Genomic DNA, 17340 nt, shown 5'->3' on the forward strand with positions numbered 1-17340 from the left:
TTTTATACAACTCAAACTATGCTGAATGTTATAACATATTGGAACCATAAATACATCATAGCTTTATTGCTGTTAGTCATCATACATATGCCTATCAATTCTAAAATGTTTTCTTTTGGCTTTTGTGAAATTTTTTGTTTATTCTCTGACTTGTCCAGAAAACTTGGGTATTTTCTAGCCAAACAAGTAAAGAGTTTTTCAAAATATGAACAGAAAGTTTATTTACTGGTATAAAATTTTAAGTAACATTGAAAATTACCCAGGTATGCTTTCAAAACTTTTGCTTTACAAATGTTAGAAATGGTCTTGAAATGTTAATACTGAGCTGATAGTTGAAGTTTTGTAATTCTTATGAGACTCAAATTTTTATTGTTAATTTATGAAGAAATTCGTTTACCACAAAACAGTCCTGACATTTAAACAAATACATTCTCAGAAATATTGCTACTCTCAGCACTAAATATTGGGGACTTTTCCATCCCTATTAAACTCGCTATTGTCATTATATCATTACATGATAAGTGCCAAGAAATAGGTATTTTAGTATATCATTTGTTAGTAAATAATATTTTATACATATGAAATCAAAGAAATTTCATATACAGGTAGGCACACCTCATTTTATTGTGCTTTGCAGATATTACTTTTTTTTTTTTTTTTACAAATTGAAGGTTTGTGGCAATAGATTGAGTAAATCTATTGGTGCCATTTTTCCAATGTCATTTGCTCACTTTGTGTATCTGTGTTACATTTTGGTAATTCTCAGAATATTTCAAACTTTTTCATCATTATTATTATACTTGTTCAGGTGATCTGTGATGTTACTACTCACGAAAGGTTCAGATGATGGTTAGTAGTTTTGGGCAATAAAGTAATTTTCAATTAAGGTATGTACATTTTTTTAGACATAATGCTATTGCACACAATAGACTGCAAACATATGGTGTAAACGTAACTTTTATATGCACTGGGAAACCAAAACTATCTTATGACTCGCTTCATTGTGGTGGTCTGGAACCAAATTCAAATATCTCCAAGGTTTACCTGTAGTTTAACTCATCAGATTCAGTTCTCTGAAGAAAATATTCTGAATTTAAAATTTGCTTCAGAAATAAAAAGGGTTTTGTTTTTACAGAACAGTCTTTGGCAACATTAGGCTCTTCATCAAAGCTGAATTCTGAATGAGAAGCTAAGATTTGGCTCTGTCAGTCCAGATTCTTCAACAAGGCCTTTTGTCTCTGGTTCATTGATTTTCCAATCATATAATAAGGAAACTAATACTTCTGTGTTTGTAGAGGTGGGGTGGGGATGGGGATCATAGCATTTGTAATAAATCTATGCCTTCCATAATCTATACCTCTACCTTCTACTCCAAACAAAAGAAAACCTGTGTTATGGGGGGGAAAAAAGTAGGAAGTTTACCTCAATTAAACTTGAAGTTGGACTCCAAAATTATTGTAGCCAATTTCAGGCTTTACGCCTTGGAAATAATTTTTGATGCTAATGATGGTAGAATGTTCATAATTAAAGCAATTGTTTCACTTATCGTTGCCAAAATTTCACTTCATGGAAATTAAAACATTTAAAGGAATTGTACTGACCTAGAATGAACATTTGATTGATGCTTTTCAGTTAACAGAAGAATTCTTCTATTAAAAAAAATATATATATATTTAGTAGAGCTGTTAGTTTTGCTTACTAAATCTCAAACAACTTGTCCTGTGGAAAATTATTTGTGACAAATTTGCTTGAAATTATTATTGCAGAATTTGTGGAATAATATATGGGAAATGCATGCATGAGTGTACATATGTCTGTAGACATTTTTTAAGGCAAGAAGTTTTTAAGAGATTACAGAATAGAAAGAAAGAACCCAAGACTCAAAGTATGAGTATCCTTAAATGACAACTTATCGGTAAGTGGACCAACAAAATGTAGTCATTTTAGTGCAAACAGACTTACTGTGTGTCCAGAGGACTACCTGTTCAATGAGGAGGCTCCAAGTGACAGGCCAAGGTCAGAAAACCACAGGAGACTTTAGGATGGGTCCTCGAAATAGTAGAAAATAAAAATAAAGGCACTGTGTTTCTTAAGAACTGGTCCCTGAATTTCTTTTCTCTGCTTCAGAATGTGGTAATGACATATATTTAGGAACTTTAGGCCGAAGAGTTTTCAAAGGATTATGCAGCGTCCAACATGACTTGCTAGTATTTAGCAGGTTTACAAACACATTTTGAAACATTTATATCATGATCTATATAAAAATGAAACTGTGAACAGCTGGACAAGAACACTGTTCTACCCGCCGAACTTTTTTCCAAGTTCCTTGACATCGAGGATTGCCAATTGCTTGCCAATGGAGGGTCTCATTTCTGAAATGATATTTTGAAAATGTGAGTTACACTAAAGCAAACCAAAGATGATTCTAATTTACAGAATTATAAATTAAGGCTTTTGTTTTTGTTCTTTTTAAAAGGTTAACACTTGAAGTTTTCAAGTGCATTACAAACTGAAATTAAAAAACAAACATGATCACAACTCACAACTGTTTCTTTTCTTTGGGTTCTGTCAAAACAAGTTACCAATTAATCCTTATTTGAGGACCTCCCCCCACCCTGCACATTGAGAATTGTAGTTTGAGGTCACTGCATTCATGTCTCTCAGTTGCTCTGAGTATACGAAGTGTTGCATAAAGGAAAATGACTTTCTGTTTTGTGTACATGTTTTTAGTGTATTTTTATTGGAGTCTAGTTGCCTTACAGTGTTGTGTTAGTTTCTACTGTAAAGTGAATCAGCTACATGTGTGCATATATCAGCTCTTTTTTGGATTTCCTTCCGATTTAGGTCACACTGAGAACTGAGTAGGTGTCCCTGAGCTCTACAATAGGTTCTCATTAGTTACCCATTTTACACATAGTATCGACAGCGCATATATGTCAATCCCAATCTCCCCAATTCATCCCATCGCCCACGGTTCCCACACTGCCGTCCAGCTGTTTGTTCAATATGTCTGTGTCTCTATTTCTGTTTTACAAATAAGGTCATCTATGCCATTTTTCTAGAGCCGACAGGTATGCATGAATATATGATATTTGTTTTTCTCTTTCTGACTTACTTCACTCTGTATGACAGTCAGTCCCTAGGTCCACCCACATCTCTACAAATGACCAAATTTCATTCCTTTTTATGGCTGAATAATATTCCACTGTATACATGTAACACATCTTTATCCATTCCTCTGTTGATTGTCATTTAGGTTGTTTCCATGTCCTGACTATTTAAATAGTGCTGCAATGAATGTTGGAGTGCATGTTTTTCTGAGCTATGGTTTTCTCTGGGTATATGCCCAGGAGTGAGATTGCTGGGTACTGTTTTGTGTACATCTAAATTAGAGGGGACCGAACCAAATGATTCCTTGTAATCCTTTCCAACTCCTTGATTCCATAATTAAAAATGTGAGCAGTGAAAGGAAAATAGCCCTACTATTGAAATTATTATTTTTTAAGTCACTGGAACTTCAGCCTTGGTTGAAGGTGTTTTATGGGTACATATTAAATTATAATATTCATTTTAAAGTCAAAATATGGATGAGGTATTCAGGAAAATATTAAGTCTACATATTAAGTTTCCGTTTCATGTGAATTCTTTACCCAGTTTACTCTTTGTGTGCATACCCGATATAGAGGCTGTTGGACACAAGAGACTAGTAAACATAAAGTCAAGTTATTAAGTATTAAAATATGCTCTGGGAATAATGATTAACTAGAAAGGTCCACATTTTTCTTTATAATCTATATTTTTACCAATTCCATCTTACATTTTTAAAAGCCATAAACCAAACCATCACAAATTCTACCCATCTCTTAGTTATGAATAATGTTATTGGATTTAACTGTAGATAAGTACAGGACCGGAATGGGTTTTTAGAAAGGTAAAATGTTTTCAAGGGTCAGTTCTTTTGGACAATCTAGATTTCTGTAGATTTATGTAATATTATGATTACAAGAAACATATTTGGCCATTCAGGTGACTAAACTATATTTCTCATGTGTATTTGGTTTTTGTCCAGTTTCTAACTGACAGTCCCCAAAGCCATTGGAATTTCTTAAATGTTGAGAGTGATAAAGGTGTCTTGTTATGTGAATGGGCAGATTTTTGGAAGCACCTGAAGTTGAGAGTTGGTTGCCAGGAGAATTAACCAGGTGGTTAGCAGGTTGGAATTCATGGCTCCACACCCCCAACCCTAATGTCCAGGGAGGGGAGAGGGGCTGGAAGTTGAATCAGTCAATAGCCAATGACTTAATCAATGACACCTCCATCGTGAGACATCTAGGAAAGCCAAAAGGACAGAGTTCAGAGGGTGTCTAGATGAGTGAACACACGGAGAGGTGGGGAGAATGACACCCCTTCCCACACTTCTTCCCTATCTCCCATCGGGCTGTTACTGAATTATAGCCTTTTACAATAAACTGGTCATCTCATCAGGTTTCCCAGGTGGCACTGGTGGTAAAGAACCGGCATGCCAATGCAGGAGACATAAGAGACATGGGTTCAATCCCTGGGTCGGGAAGACACCCCCCCCCGGAGGAGGGCATGGCAACCCACTTCAGCAGTATTCTTGCCTGGAGAATCCCATGGACAGAAGAGCCTGGTGAGTTACAGTCCATAGGGTTTCAAAGAGTCAGACACAACTGAAGTGACTTAGCACACACACATGCACAGTCATCTAGTCCATCAATGTGTCTCTGAGTTCTGTGAGCCACTCTAGCAAATTAATCAGACCTGAGAAAGGGATCATGGAATCTCTGATGTATAGCCAGTCAGTCAGAAGCACAGTTAACAGGTAACACAGACTGAGTTGGAAACTGGTATTTGAAGGCAGTGGCAGGAGGGAGCAGTCTTGTAGGACTGATAGTGTCAGAATTAAGTTAAATCACTGGATGCCAACCTGGTGTCCCATGAATTGCTTCATGTTGTGTGAGGAAATCCCACCCCCTCCATATTAAAATTGAGTGCTTAGAACATCAAAAGAGTTTATGATCCTGCAAAACGAGGCCCACCAATACTATCTTAGTCACACTGAGCACTGGTTCTGAAATTTTGCTGTGGGTATGAATCATCTGGACAGGGTTCAGCAAACTGTGACCCATGGGCCAAATCCAGCCCACCCATCCCTTGTGTGGTCTACAGGTTAAGAATGATTATTACATATGATCCAGAAATTCTACTCCTGTATATATATATATATATACCCAAAGAAAATGAAAACAGTAATTCAAACACATACATGCACCCCAATGTTCATAGCAGCATTACTTACAATAGCCAAGACATGAAAGCATAAAAGTGTTTACCAATGGTTGCATGAATAAAGAATATGTGGTATACATACTACAACTGAGACATAAAAGAAATGAAATCCTGCCAGTTGCAACAACATGGGTGGACCTGCAGGGTATTATTCTTGGTGAAATAAGTCAGATAGAGAAAGACAAATACTGTGTGTTATCATTTGTATGTGGATTCTGCAAATTAAAACAAACTAGTGAAAATAACAAAGAAACAGACTCACAGATATAAAGAACAAACTAGTGGTTACCAGTGGGGACAGGGGTAAGCAAGGGACAGCTAGGGGTGGGAGATTAAGAGGCACAAACTACTATGTACACAATAAATAAGCCATAAGAATACAGCACAGAGAATATAGCCAATATTTTATAATAACCATACATGGAGTACAAGCTATAACATTTTTGAATTGCTATGTTGTACACCTGAACCTAATATAATACTGTAAATCAACTCTATCTCTACTTTTAAAAAATAGTAATAAAAATAATTATTTTTATGTTTTTAAAGAGTTGAAAACAATTCATATATTATTTCATGATACATAAAAATTCTATAAAATTGAAATTTTAGTGTCCATTAATACAGTATTACCAGAACAAAGACAAGCTCATCTGTTTGCATAGTGTCTGTGGCTGCTTTGGGGGCAGGTCTCTGACGGTCCCTTGAGACCTTGGTCTGAACCCCAATATCCAAACTCACCCACACCTCTCTGGTACAGAACCTCTAAGTCCTAGAGTGTGAACAGGATCCTGCACTCTGGAACGGCCAGATGGAAGTTTCTCCCCACTGTTGTGACTCCCCAGATCGCATATTGGTCTACTGTGCATGACATGAAGACACCATATCTCCCCAAATGAGGGCCAAGAAAAATCCTCCAACCAGTTTCTCTCCCTTACCCGTCAGAGTCCAAGCCATCACCAGAACAACGAAGGCTCACAGAGTTCATAGCTGGAGGTTGACAATCCACACACACTGTGTAGCCCTCTCGGAGATATTGCATCCATCGGGTCAGGGGGCGATTTTCCATGGCACAGTGATGAGTCAGTGACTCTGTCTTGAACTCCATACAGTATCTAGAGCAAAAAGAGAAAAGAAAAAAAAGGAGCAATTTCACTTGCTGTAATTATTGGGTTGGCCAAAAAGTTCATTCGCATTTTCCCATCCCACTTTATGGAAAAATCCAAACAAACTTCTTGGTCAATAAGAACAACAACAAGAAGTGCCCTGATGCTGTAGAAAGTCTTAGGAAGGCTGGAACCCCCTGAGGACACCTGAGAGCCTGGAGAAGGTAGGGTGCTGCCTTGTCACAGGTCACAGAAGGCCTGGTCAAGTTTCTCATGCGTTGAACTCTTGACATCTGACAACTGAACCTTTTTGCTGTTTTTCAATCCATGGTTGAATTATCTGGTCAATACCATACTGCACACATTTCATCTCGTGTCCTGTCTAGTTTGACCGTGAAATTATGTCTCAAAACACATTTCAGTAGGAAAATTGCCCTTGATAACTTTGTGGAGATTTTAATGAATTATAGAAATTGAACAAGAAACTTGCTTGAGTCTGAGAACATGTGAGCCCCAGGAAGGCTGGTCCTGGATGTCCAGGCCAGCACCTGTGTTTTTCTGCCTCACCAACATTCCCGGGACCTTCCCTATACCCGCTCTCCCGGCTCACCTACATAATCTGGGGTAATGAGATGAGCTTTGACTTGAAGTCAAGCATCAAAGTTATACTGGACATCACAGATGAAAGGACACGGGAAGCTGAGACATGCTTTTCTGTAACAGACTAGAGTCACCTTATACTGAGCTGTGGAAAACTCTAACATTATATTATGTGACTAGACCCTGAAGGCCCCAGGGGTGCATTCAGACATGGATGAATATTTCAGAGTTTTGTACTTAAAAGCAACACAATTTTACAACTCTTCAGGGAAACAAAACAACATGGCATTTTAGGTTCTAACTATGCTAAAATGGGCTCTTGTTTTTTAATCCATATAATTCTGAATTGTAATAAGTTAGATGGAAAGTGTCTGGAGAGACTATTTTAAAGAAGATCTTTAATGATGGTAGGTAAAGTTTATTTGGTACCTTAAGGTACTAAGGTAGGAAATCTATGATGCAGCTTCAGTCAGCTTTAGACAGCTTAACCCTGACATCTTTTCAAGGATATTTGCTCATTAAATGCTCACAGCAACACCACGTGGTAGGAATCAATATTCTCATTTTATAAGAAGGAAAAATTGAGGCACAATAAGAGGTGGTATGGGGATTTGAACATGCAGCCATCTGGTGTCCCTATTCTAACAGCAGAAGAGTGGGCTTTTAATGAGCATGGAGGTTCCTTCTGAGCCTTAGGTCTTGATAGAAATGCTCAGACCTCAGATGGGGGCCATGTTCAAATTCACAAACAGAGGTGGTGCTGGAGTCCACGGTTCCATAAAGACTATAAGCTAAGCATCCTTAGTGTGAATGACAAAATAATACCATCTCATTTCTACATAGCATGTTTCTTCTTAAGGATCAGAGACAAAATATTTCTAGCCCCTTCTAAAAAAAAAAAAAAAAAAAACAAGGAAGGGACAAGTATTTCCCAGCTCTGGGATAAAGAGTCACATTTTATTTGTTCAAAGTACATGAACAATAACAGAAGAAATTCCACCCCAACAAGTTACTTTCATGAGCTGACTTGACTATCCGACTGGAAAAAGCACAAGTGAAAAACAAATAATACCAAATTACCCAGCATCTTCTGTGTCCGTGGTCCAGTGTGGGGAGGCCACCTGTCTTGTTCGCTCCTTGTTGAACGCGGAGGTAGTTATAAAGGCAGGGACTGGGAAAGGAGAATGACCTTGAACACGTGCAGCTTGAAGTCCCCAGAGCAACTGTTCCCAAACTTGGTTTCAAACCCATCCAAAGCCCTCCTGTCCTAGATAGTTAAGGACTTACGGAAGGTCATGGACACATGGCTATACTGAAAATGGATAGCCAACAAGGACCTACCACCGAGCACAGATCACAGGGAACTCTGCTCAATGTTATGTGCCAACCTGGATGGGAGGGGGAGCCTGGGGGGGAATGGATTCATGTATATGTGTGGCTGAGTCCCTTTATTGTCCACCTGAAACTATAACAGCATTGTTTATAGGTGATGAAATGAAGTCTCTCAGTTGTGTCCGACTCTTTGCGACCCCGTGGACTGTAGGCCACCAGGCTCCTCTGTCCGTGGGATTTCCCAGGCAAGAAAATGGAGTGGGTTGCCATTTCCTTCTCCAGGGGAATCTTCCAGACCCAGGGATGGAACCCTGGTCTCCCGCATTGCAGGTAGACGCTTTAACCTCTGAGCCACCAGGGAAGCCCCAATACAAAATGGTTTGGGTGTTAAATAAATAAATAAATCCCTCCACCCCTAAATCTATGGCACACCACCAAGGAGTGAATGAGGTGAGGCCAGAGACCCCAGAACCAAATTCCATAAAGCCTCAGGCAGCACAGTTGGGCAGGGAGGGCACGCCCGTCTGCAGTGAGCTCACCATGTGCAAGGAAATCGGGGGTGGGGGGTGAGGGGAGGCGCGGGGGGCAGGAAGCAGGGAGATTAATAAAAAGATGGGTGGGGCAGGGGAACCAAGGGGAAAAGTAAGGTAATGGAGAAAGGGAGATTTTTTTTTTTTTAATGAAAAGAAGAGAAACAGAGAAGAAAAGTGAAAAGTAGAAAGAATAAAGTAAGAGAGAAAAGGAACAAAGGCGAGAGGAAGAAGCCAAGAGAGAAGGTGGAGTAGAAGGAGAAAAAACAAACAAGGCGACCAGAGGGAACGAGAAAGGGAGAAACAGGAACAGCAAAGGAGGGAAGAGTGAATGCTCCCAGGTTTTCTGACAACCACAGCCTGGAAGCTTCCCCACCCAGGGTGTGACCATCAGGTGCCGGCCAGCACAGTGCGGTCCCCACACCAGCTTCAGGGAAGGAAGGTCTTGAAGGGTCTCTCCCCGTCCCCCCACCCCCCACCCCCCCCACTTCTGATACTCTGGGTCAGAGGAAAAAAAACAAAACAGCCAGAAACCCTTTCCTTCCACCTCTTCCCTCTTATTTTGTTTTCTTCCTATTTCATCTCTAAGTCTGGGGTGGGGGCATCTGTTGCTCTGTGTAGCCCCGGGGGACGATCTCTTTATTTAATCCTGCTGTCAATTCAAGGAAGATGGGGTTTTGCCTTGATCATCATGGTAGCCCTCACACATTCACATGCTCAGCAAATATGTGTTCAAGGAATGAATGGATCAATGAATGAATGAATAAAGGAAGTCATGAAACTGCCATGAGGTTCCTATTTCCCTGAGGTCTTCTGTTCCTATACTGAATCTTGCAGCTGAGGAAGCTCTACTATCCTTCTGACCTCTTATTTTAGAAATTGGACCATCCCGGGAAGAGGAGATCCCAACTGAGATTGGCTTGTGAGATGCCCAAGTCATCAACAAGAGCACAAGGTCATGGGGGAACCAGCAGCAAAATAGATGCTTCAAGCCTGTGTGTTCATCTTGCTAAGTTCCTTCTGGCCACGAGGTGGCAGCCTGAATTCTTTAGGTTTTCTGAATGAGATGTCATTTATCTACTACATGGAAACATGAGCTGTAGGCACATTCTTGTCCTATGTGGCTGGGCACCTAATCTCTTGTCTGAACATTACCCACATCTTGTGTAAGCTCTGGACACCCAGCTGAGTGGCTCTTTCTTGCTGTGCTAGCATGTTTGTTTTCCGAAGAGAACATGTCATTCTTTCTAAATGTGACTGTAGCTTTGGAACTTCCAAAATTCACGGACGGAATCAAAAAGGACAAGTGAATGCATGTACGTCAGGATCCTTCTGTTTCTCTTAGACCTAATTATTAGAAACAAACATCGAAAGGGTTTTCATTTTCTTGTGTACTGTTTTCATTCTGCTCTTTTGACGCACGTATGGACTTATTCACTAAGTAAAGAGTGCACTTACTGCTAAATCCTTGTAGCATCCTGCCAGTCAAACTATAACATTTTCTGAATATGATTCTTTAGCTCAAGACATTTACCTGCGCTCCTAATTTGTACTGCGCATGTTATTACCAAAGGTCAAAGGCAATGCACTTAATATATAGCTCAAAGGAATAAACACTTGGTCACAAGTAGAGGGAAAGTGTAAGACTACAGTTTCTCCTATGAAATCCAAAGTAAAAGTTCTGAGATAATAAAACTAACAGCTACCAGTGATGCACTTCTGAGTAAGTGTTTTTCATGCATTCAGTTCAGTTCAGTTCAGTCGCTCAGTCAATTCTGACTCTTTGCGACCCCATGGACTGCAGCATGCCAGGCCTCCCTGTCCATCACCAACTCCTGGAGTCGACTCAAACTCATGTCCATTGAGTCGGTGATGCCATCCAACCATCTCATGCTCCATTGTCCCCTTCTCCTCCCACTTTCAATAATTCCCAGTATCAGGGTCTTTTCCAATGAGTCAGTTTTTCGCATCAGGTGGCCAAAGTATTGGAACTTCAGCTTCAGCATCAGTCCTTCCAATGAATATTCAGGACTGATTTCCTTTACAATGGACTGGTTGGATCTCCTTGCAGTCCAAGGGACTCTCAAGAGTCTTCTTCAACACCAAAGTTAAAAAGCATCAATTCTTCAGTGCTCAGCTTTCTTTATAGTCCAACTCTCACAACCATACACGATCACTGGAAAAACCATAGCCTTGACTAGATGGACTTTTGTTGACAAAGTAATGTCTCTGCTTTTTAATATGCTGTCTAGGTTGGTCATAACTTTTCTTCCAAGGAGCAAGCATCTTTTAATTTCATGGCTGCAGTCACAACTGCAGTGATTTTGGAGCCCCCCAAAAATAAAGTCTCTCACTGTTTCCATTGTTTCCCCATCTATTTGCCATGAAGTGATGGGACTAGATGCCATGATCTTAGTTTTCTGAATGTTAAGTTTAAGCCAACTTTTTCACTCTCCTCTTTCACTTTCATCGTGAGGCTCTTTCGTTCTTTGCTTTCTACCATATGGGTGGTGTCATCTGCATATCTGAGGTTATTGATATTTGTCCTGGAAATCTTGATTCCAACTTGTGTTTCATCCAGCCCAGTATTTCTCATGATGTACTCCGCATATAAGTTAAATAAGCAGGGTGATAATAAACAGCCTTGACGTACTCCTTTCCCGATTTGGAACCAGTCTGTTGTTCCACGTCCAGTTCTGTTGCTTCCTGACCTGCATACAGGTTTCTCAAGAGGCAGGTCAGGTGGTCTGGTATTCCCATCTCTTTAGTTATTTAATTTTCACAACCATCCTTTGAGATAGGTCCAATTATTTCCTCATTTCACAGATGAGGAAACTGTGGTCCAGAGAGGGTAAGAAACATGTTCAAGGCTCAAAAGTGTGGCAGTCTGACTCTATTACAACACAGATGACAAAGTTTCACTAGTTTATTAATATTAATGTTTCAATATGGCAGCATATTACTGATAAATTGCTTTAATTTGGTTTCATTTTCCCTTTTCGTCCCTTTGTGAAGTGACAGTGGAGAGAGGAAAGGGTGGAATGGTTAGCCCTGACACTCTGAGCCCCCTCAGGCTGGGGGATGGGCGTGAGGCGTGGTTCAGGGGTAGGGGAGGGCCTGGAGCAGGAGGGCACCTTGTATATTTGCAAAGTGGTTTCATATTCTGCATCACCGATCTTCACCAAAGCTCTGTCTAGAGGTATTCTGATGAGGTTTTCTCATCAGAAAATAGGCTCATGGAACTTAATGGAAAATAAATAGTACATGACCAAGCAGTGGCCCCAGTACAGACAATTGAGTCTGTTTTTTAAGACCTACTATTCAAAAGCAGAGACATCACTTTGTAGACAAAGGTCCATATAGTCAAAGCTATGATTTTTCCAGTAGTCATGTACGCATGTGAGAGTTGGACCATAAAGAAGGCTGAGCGCCAAAGAATTGATGCTTTTGAACTGTGGTGTTGGAGAAGACTCTTGAGAGTCCCTTGGACTGCAAAGAGATCAAACAAGTCCATACTAAACAAAATCAGTCCTGAATATTCATTAGAAGGACTGATGCTGAAGTTGAAGCTCCAATACTTTGGCCACCTGATGTGAAGAACTGACTCATTGGAAAAGACCCTGATGCTGGAAAAGATTGAGGGCAGGAGAAGGGGGCGACAGAGGATAAGACAGTTAAGTAGCATCACTGACTCACTGGACACAAACCTCAGCAAACTCCAGGAGATAGTGAAGGACAGAGGAGTCTGGTGTGCAGCAGCCCATGGGGTTGCAAACAGTGGGACATGACTTAGCAGCTGAACAACTGTAACAATTCAAACTCAGTGTCGAGTCTCTGTGGTTATGACCCACATAGAATTAAGCAGGTAACCCTGGACCTTGTCTCCCCTGTGTCCTGGCCCCTCCAGCCCAAGCTTGGTTGGATGGCACATTCTACTAAGGGAGTGTCCTTCCCTTTGGCACGAGTCTAAAGTAAACAAGCCAAGAGCCAGATCACCTGGAGGACTCTGAACTAGCTCCATTTTTTAACATCCCCCACAAATTTAATTTTTCACTAAGAGCAGTAGGTAATTTAGAAATTATTTTTGCCTCCAGTCTCCCTTCTGCTTCTGTGTGGCAGCACATAGCTGGTGCTCCAGGACAAACGCTTTCAATAAATGCTCATTCCCCCTCCTCTCCCCTTCCTGGCAACAATATTCAATGTAATAGATTCTTTGTTAACAGACTATTTGCCAACTTCTCTGGCATCCTATCAACCTACCATTGTTCGCTTTTACAGCAACTTCCACTTCTAAAAGAGTGGCACTGCACATACTTACTTTGAACATGAAATTAAATTAAATTTGCTTTGAGAATTTCATAAAGCCCTCTGACACAACGGGGTGTCACAAAAGCAGGCTTAGAACCACTAGTCTGTAGATATGGTGTCAAAGAGAATGGAATGAAAATTTGACAAATAATGCCAGCCTAGAATCATACGGTTCATAATAATGCACAGTGATCTTCTTGCAGAAGGAAAACCCATATGAACAATAGTCAGTATGGGCAACAAACACATAATATATGTTTCTGGATTTACTTTTATGATAAAAAATATACTTATGATACACATTAAATGAAACTGCAAGAGGGCAAAGGCTGTGTGTGAGTTTGGTCACTAAGTTGTGTTCACCGCTTTTGTAGCCCCATGGACTGTAGCCCACCAGGCTCCTCTGCCCACGGGATTTCCAAGCAAGAATACTGGAGTGGGTTGCCATTTCCTTTTCCAGGGGATTCTCCCGGCCAAGGGATCGGACTTGTGTCTCCTGCCTTGGCAGGCAGATTCTTTGTGCTGAGCCACCAAAGGCTACTTGCTCATTAGAGTGTCTTCAGGATCACATTTTATTCACTGACCTCGCATGGCCTTTATATTTCTACTTAGTTATCAGACTCTGTAATTGTGATTTTAAAATACTGGGTTGGCCAAAAAGTTTGTTTAGGCTTTTCTGTTATGGGAAAACCTGAATGAACTTTTTGGCCAACCCAATATAATAATAATATATCAATATTATTAACATTTGTATAGTATTAACATGTCTATATTATTAATATTCATACTATAATAATATATTAATATCAATTGAATAGTCATATTGATAATGTAAATTCAATTATTTACATTATAAATATTGATTTTCAATATAATAATAATCATAACAACTAATGATAATGCTTAAAAGCAAAACACTATTAAGGGGGGCGGAACTCATAAGATTTAGGGCAATGAGATCACCTGTCATGCTGTCACCTCACTGAGCTCCAATGTCCTCATGTGTAAAGAGAGATGACATTGTCCTATATCCATCAGTTCAGTTCAGTTCAGTTCAGTCACTCAGTTGTATCCAACTCTTTGCAACCCCAGGAACTGCAGCACGCCAGGCCTTCCTGTTCATCACAGGCAAAATAATGCCTCCCTCAAGATGTCCATGTCCAAATCCCCAGAAGCTGTGACTATGTTATGTTACATGGCAAAGAGAAATTAAAGATGTTACTCGATTGAACTTAAAATAGGGAGATTATTCTGGATTATCCAGATGGGTTGAATGTAAGCACAATCGTCCTTCGAAGAGTTAGAGGAAGATGTTATGACTGAAGAGAGGTACAGAAAGATGCTACGATCTGGCTGGGAAGGTGGAGGAAGGGGACCATGAGAAAAGGAAGCCTCTGATATGACAAAAAATACAGAGAAATTGATTCTCCCTCAGAGCCATCAGAAAGGAATTCAGCCCTGTTGACAACCTTGGTTTAAGTTCAGTAAGACCTGTGTCTGATTTCTGACTATAGAACTGTGCGATGATACATTTGTGTTGTTTAAGTCAGAGTTTGTGGTAATGTACTGCCTCCAGCTTTCCGAGGTATTCACAAAAGCTAATACAGTCCTCAAGGAAATCAACCCTGAATGTTCACTGGAAGGACCAATACTGAAGCTTCAGTATTTTGACCACCTGATGCAAAGAAACAACTCATTGAAAGAGAAGCTGATGCTAGGAAAGATTGAGGGCACGAGAAGGAGGTGACAGAGGATGAGATGGTTGGATGGCATCACCAACTCAATGGACTTGAGTTTAAGCAAGCTCCAAGAGATTGTGAAGGACAGGGAAGCCTAGGGTACTACAGTTCATGGGATCAAAAAGAGTCGGACACAACTCAGTGACTGAACAACAATAATACAACACCAAGCGTGTTTTTCTCCAGAAGATGTTTTCCTGTAAGTGAACCTCTTAATTTTAGTGTTTTCTGCATTTTGGTAGGCTGTTTCACAGTTTATCAAGTCCTTATTCCAAGAGGATTAAAAATATTATTTCACTGCTTCCTGAAATAATAAAGATCCGAGTGAAAATAAACAAAATAGAGACTAAAAAAATAGTAGAATATACCCATGAAACTAACGTCTGGTTTTCTGAAAAGACAGACCTTTAGCTGCTAAGTCACTTCAGTCGTGTCCGACTCTGTGCAACCCCATAGACAGCAGCCCACCAGGCTCCCCCGTCCCTGGGATTCTCCAGGCAAGAATACTGGAGTGGGTTGCCATTTCCTTCTCCAAAACTTTAGCTAGACTCACCGAGAAAGAAAAAGGTGACTCCAATAGGTTAAATTAGAAATGAAAAGGAGAAGTTACAACTAATACCGCAGAAATATAAAGGATCATAAGACACTATTACAGATAACTATACATCAACAAATTAGACAAATAAATTCATACAAGACTGAATTATGAAGAAACAGAAAATCTGAATAGGCTGACTACTAATAGGGAAATTGAAACAGTAAAGAAAAAACAAAATCTCCTCAAAAAAAAAGCCCAGGACTAGATGGCTTTACTGGCAAATTCCACAAAACATAAAAAAAATATTTAATATCCTTCTCAAAAATTTCCTAAAAATCAAAGAGGAGGAAAATTTTCCAAACAAATTTTATGAAGCCTGCATTACCCTGATACCAAAACCTGACAAGTACACTACAAAAAAAGAAAATTATAGGCCAATATCCTTGATGAACATAGATGCAAAAATCCTCAGCAAAATATTAACAAGCTGAATTTAATTATACAGTAAAAGGATTATACACCATGATCAAGCAGGATTTATTCCAGGGATGCAAGGATGGTTTCATTGATTCTGCAAATCAACCAATGTGAGACATTTACAAAATGAAGGATAAAAATCATATGATCATCTCAACAGATGTGCAAAAACATTTGACAAAATTCAAAATCCATTTATGATGTTGATATCAACAAAGTGGATACAGTAGGATTGCACCTCAACATATAAAGGCCATATACGACAAGCCCACAGCTAACACACTCAATGATGAAAAGCTGAAAACTCTTCTTCTAAGAGAAGAGTAAGACAAGGATGCCCACTCTTGCCACTTTTATTCAGCAAAGTACTGAAAGTCATAGTCACAACAATGAGGCAAGAAAAAAATTTTTTTTAATAAATTCAATTCAAAAAGGAAGTAATAAAACTGATACTATTTGAAAATGACATAATACTATTAATATATAGAGAACCTTAAAGACTCCACACACACACACAAAAACTGTTTCAACTAATGAATTCAGTAAAGCTTTAAGATAGAAAATCAATACACAGGGGCCTCCCTGGTGGCTCAGTGGTAGAGAATCTGCCTGCCAAAGCAGGAGATACAGGTTCTGCTGATCTGAGAACACCCCACATGGTGTAGGGCCACCAAGCCTATGTGTCACAACTACTGAGCCTGTGCTCTAGAGCCTGGGAGCCACGACTACTGAGCCCACATGATGCAGCTACTGAAGCCCACAAGCCCTAGAGCCCATGCTTGGCAACAAGAGAAGCTACCACAACGAGAAGCCCACAAATCACAACTGGAGTAGCCCCTGCTAACTAGAAAAAAAGCCCACCTAGCATTGGAGACCCAGTACAACCCAAAAATTCAATACACAAAAATACATTGTGGCTAGTAACAAACTATGAGAAAGAGGAATTAACAACACAATCTCATTTACAACTGCCTCAAAAAGAATAAAATACCTAAGAATAAACTGAACCAAGGAAGTGAAAGACTTGTACTCTGAAAGCTGTAAGACACTGATGAAGGAAATCGAAGACAACACAAAAAGATGGAAGGATATGCATTATCGTCCTGCTATGAAGAGGCCCAGGCCTGGGAAGGGGGCTGAGCAGCCTGGTGCCACACGGAAGGGTTAGCCTGTGCTGCAGGAATACGTTCTAGCAGCGCATCCCTGTAACTAAGTGGTGCCATTGTTTTTTCTAATGGATCCAGCTGCCAGTGCAGGGAACATGGGTTTGATCCCCGGTCCGGGAAGATTCCACATGCCACAGAGCAACTAAGCCTATGTGCCACAACTACTGAGCCTGCACCCTAGGGCCCAGGCTACACAACAAGAGAGCAGCCCCCACTCTCTGCAGCTAGAGAAAG

The 17340-nt window shown here is 40.1% G+C and overlaps 1 protein-coding gene across 1 annotated transcript in view; it reads right to left on the reverse strand.

The window, feature by feature from the left end:
* Positions 1–194: 194 nt before the first annotated feature.
* SBSPON (somatomedin B and thrombospondin type 1 domain containing) overlaps positions 195–17340 on the reverse strand; it is a 31764-nt gene continuing 14618 nt past the window's right edge. Inside the window, exons 3-5 of the mRNA XM_020901857.2 lie at positions 8097–8187; positions 6249–6425; positions 195–2372 (exon numbers count right to left, since the gene is read on the reverse strand). Coding sequence (XP_020757516.2) covers positions 2255–2372; positions 6249–6425; positions 8097–8187 — 386 coding nt within the window. The 3' untranslated portion in view covers positions 195–2254. The remainder of the gene's footprint in view (positions 2373–6248; positions 6426–8096; positions 8188–17340) is intronic.

This window comes from Odocoileus virginianus, chromosome 15, assembly GCF_023699985.2.
Source record: "Odocoileus virginianus isolate 20LAN1187 ecotype Illinois chromosome 15, Ovbor_1.2, whole genome shotgun sequence".
In the NCBI taxonomy this organism is placed as follows: Eukaryota; Metazoa; Chordata; class Mammalia; order Artiodactyla; family Cervidae; genus Odocoileus; species Odocoileus virginianus.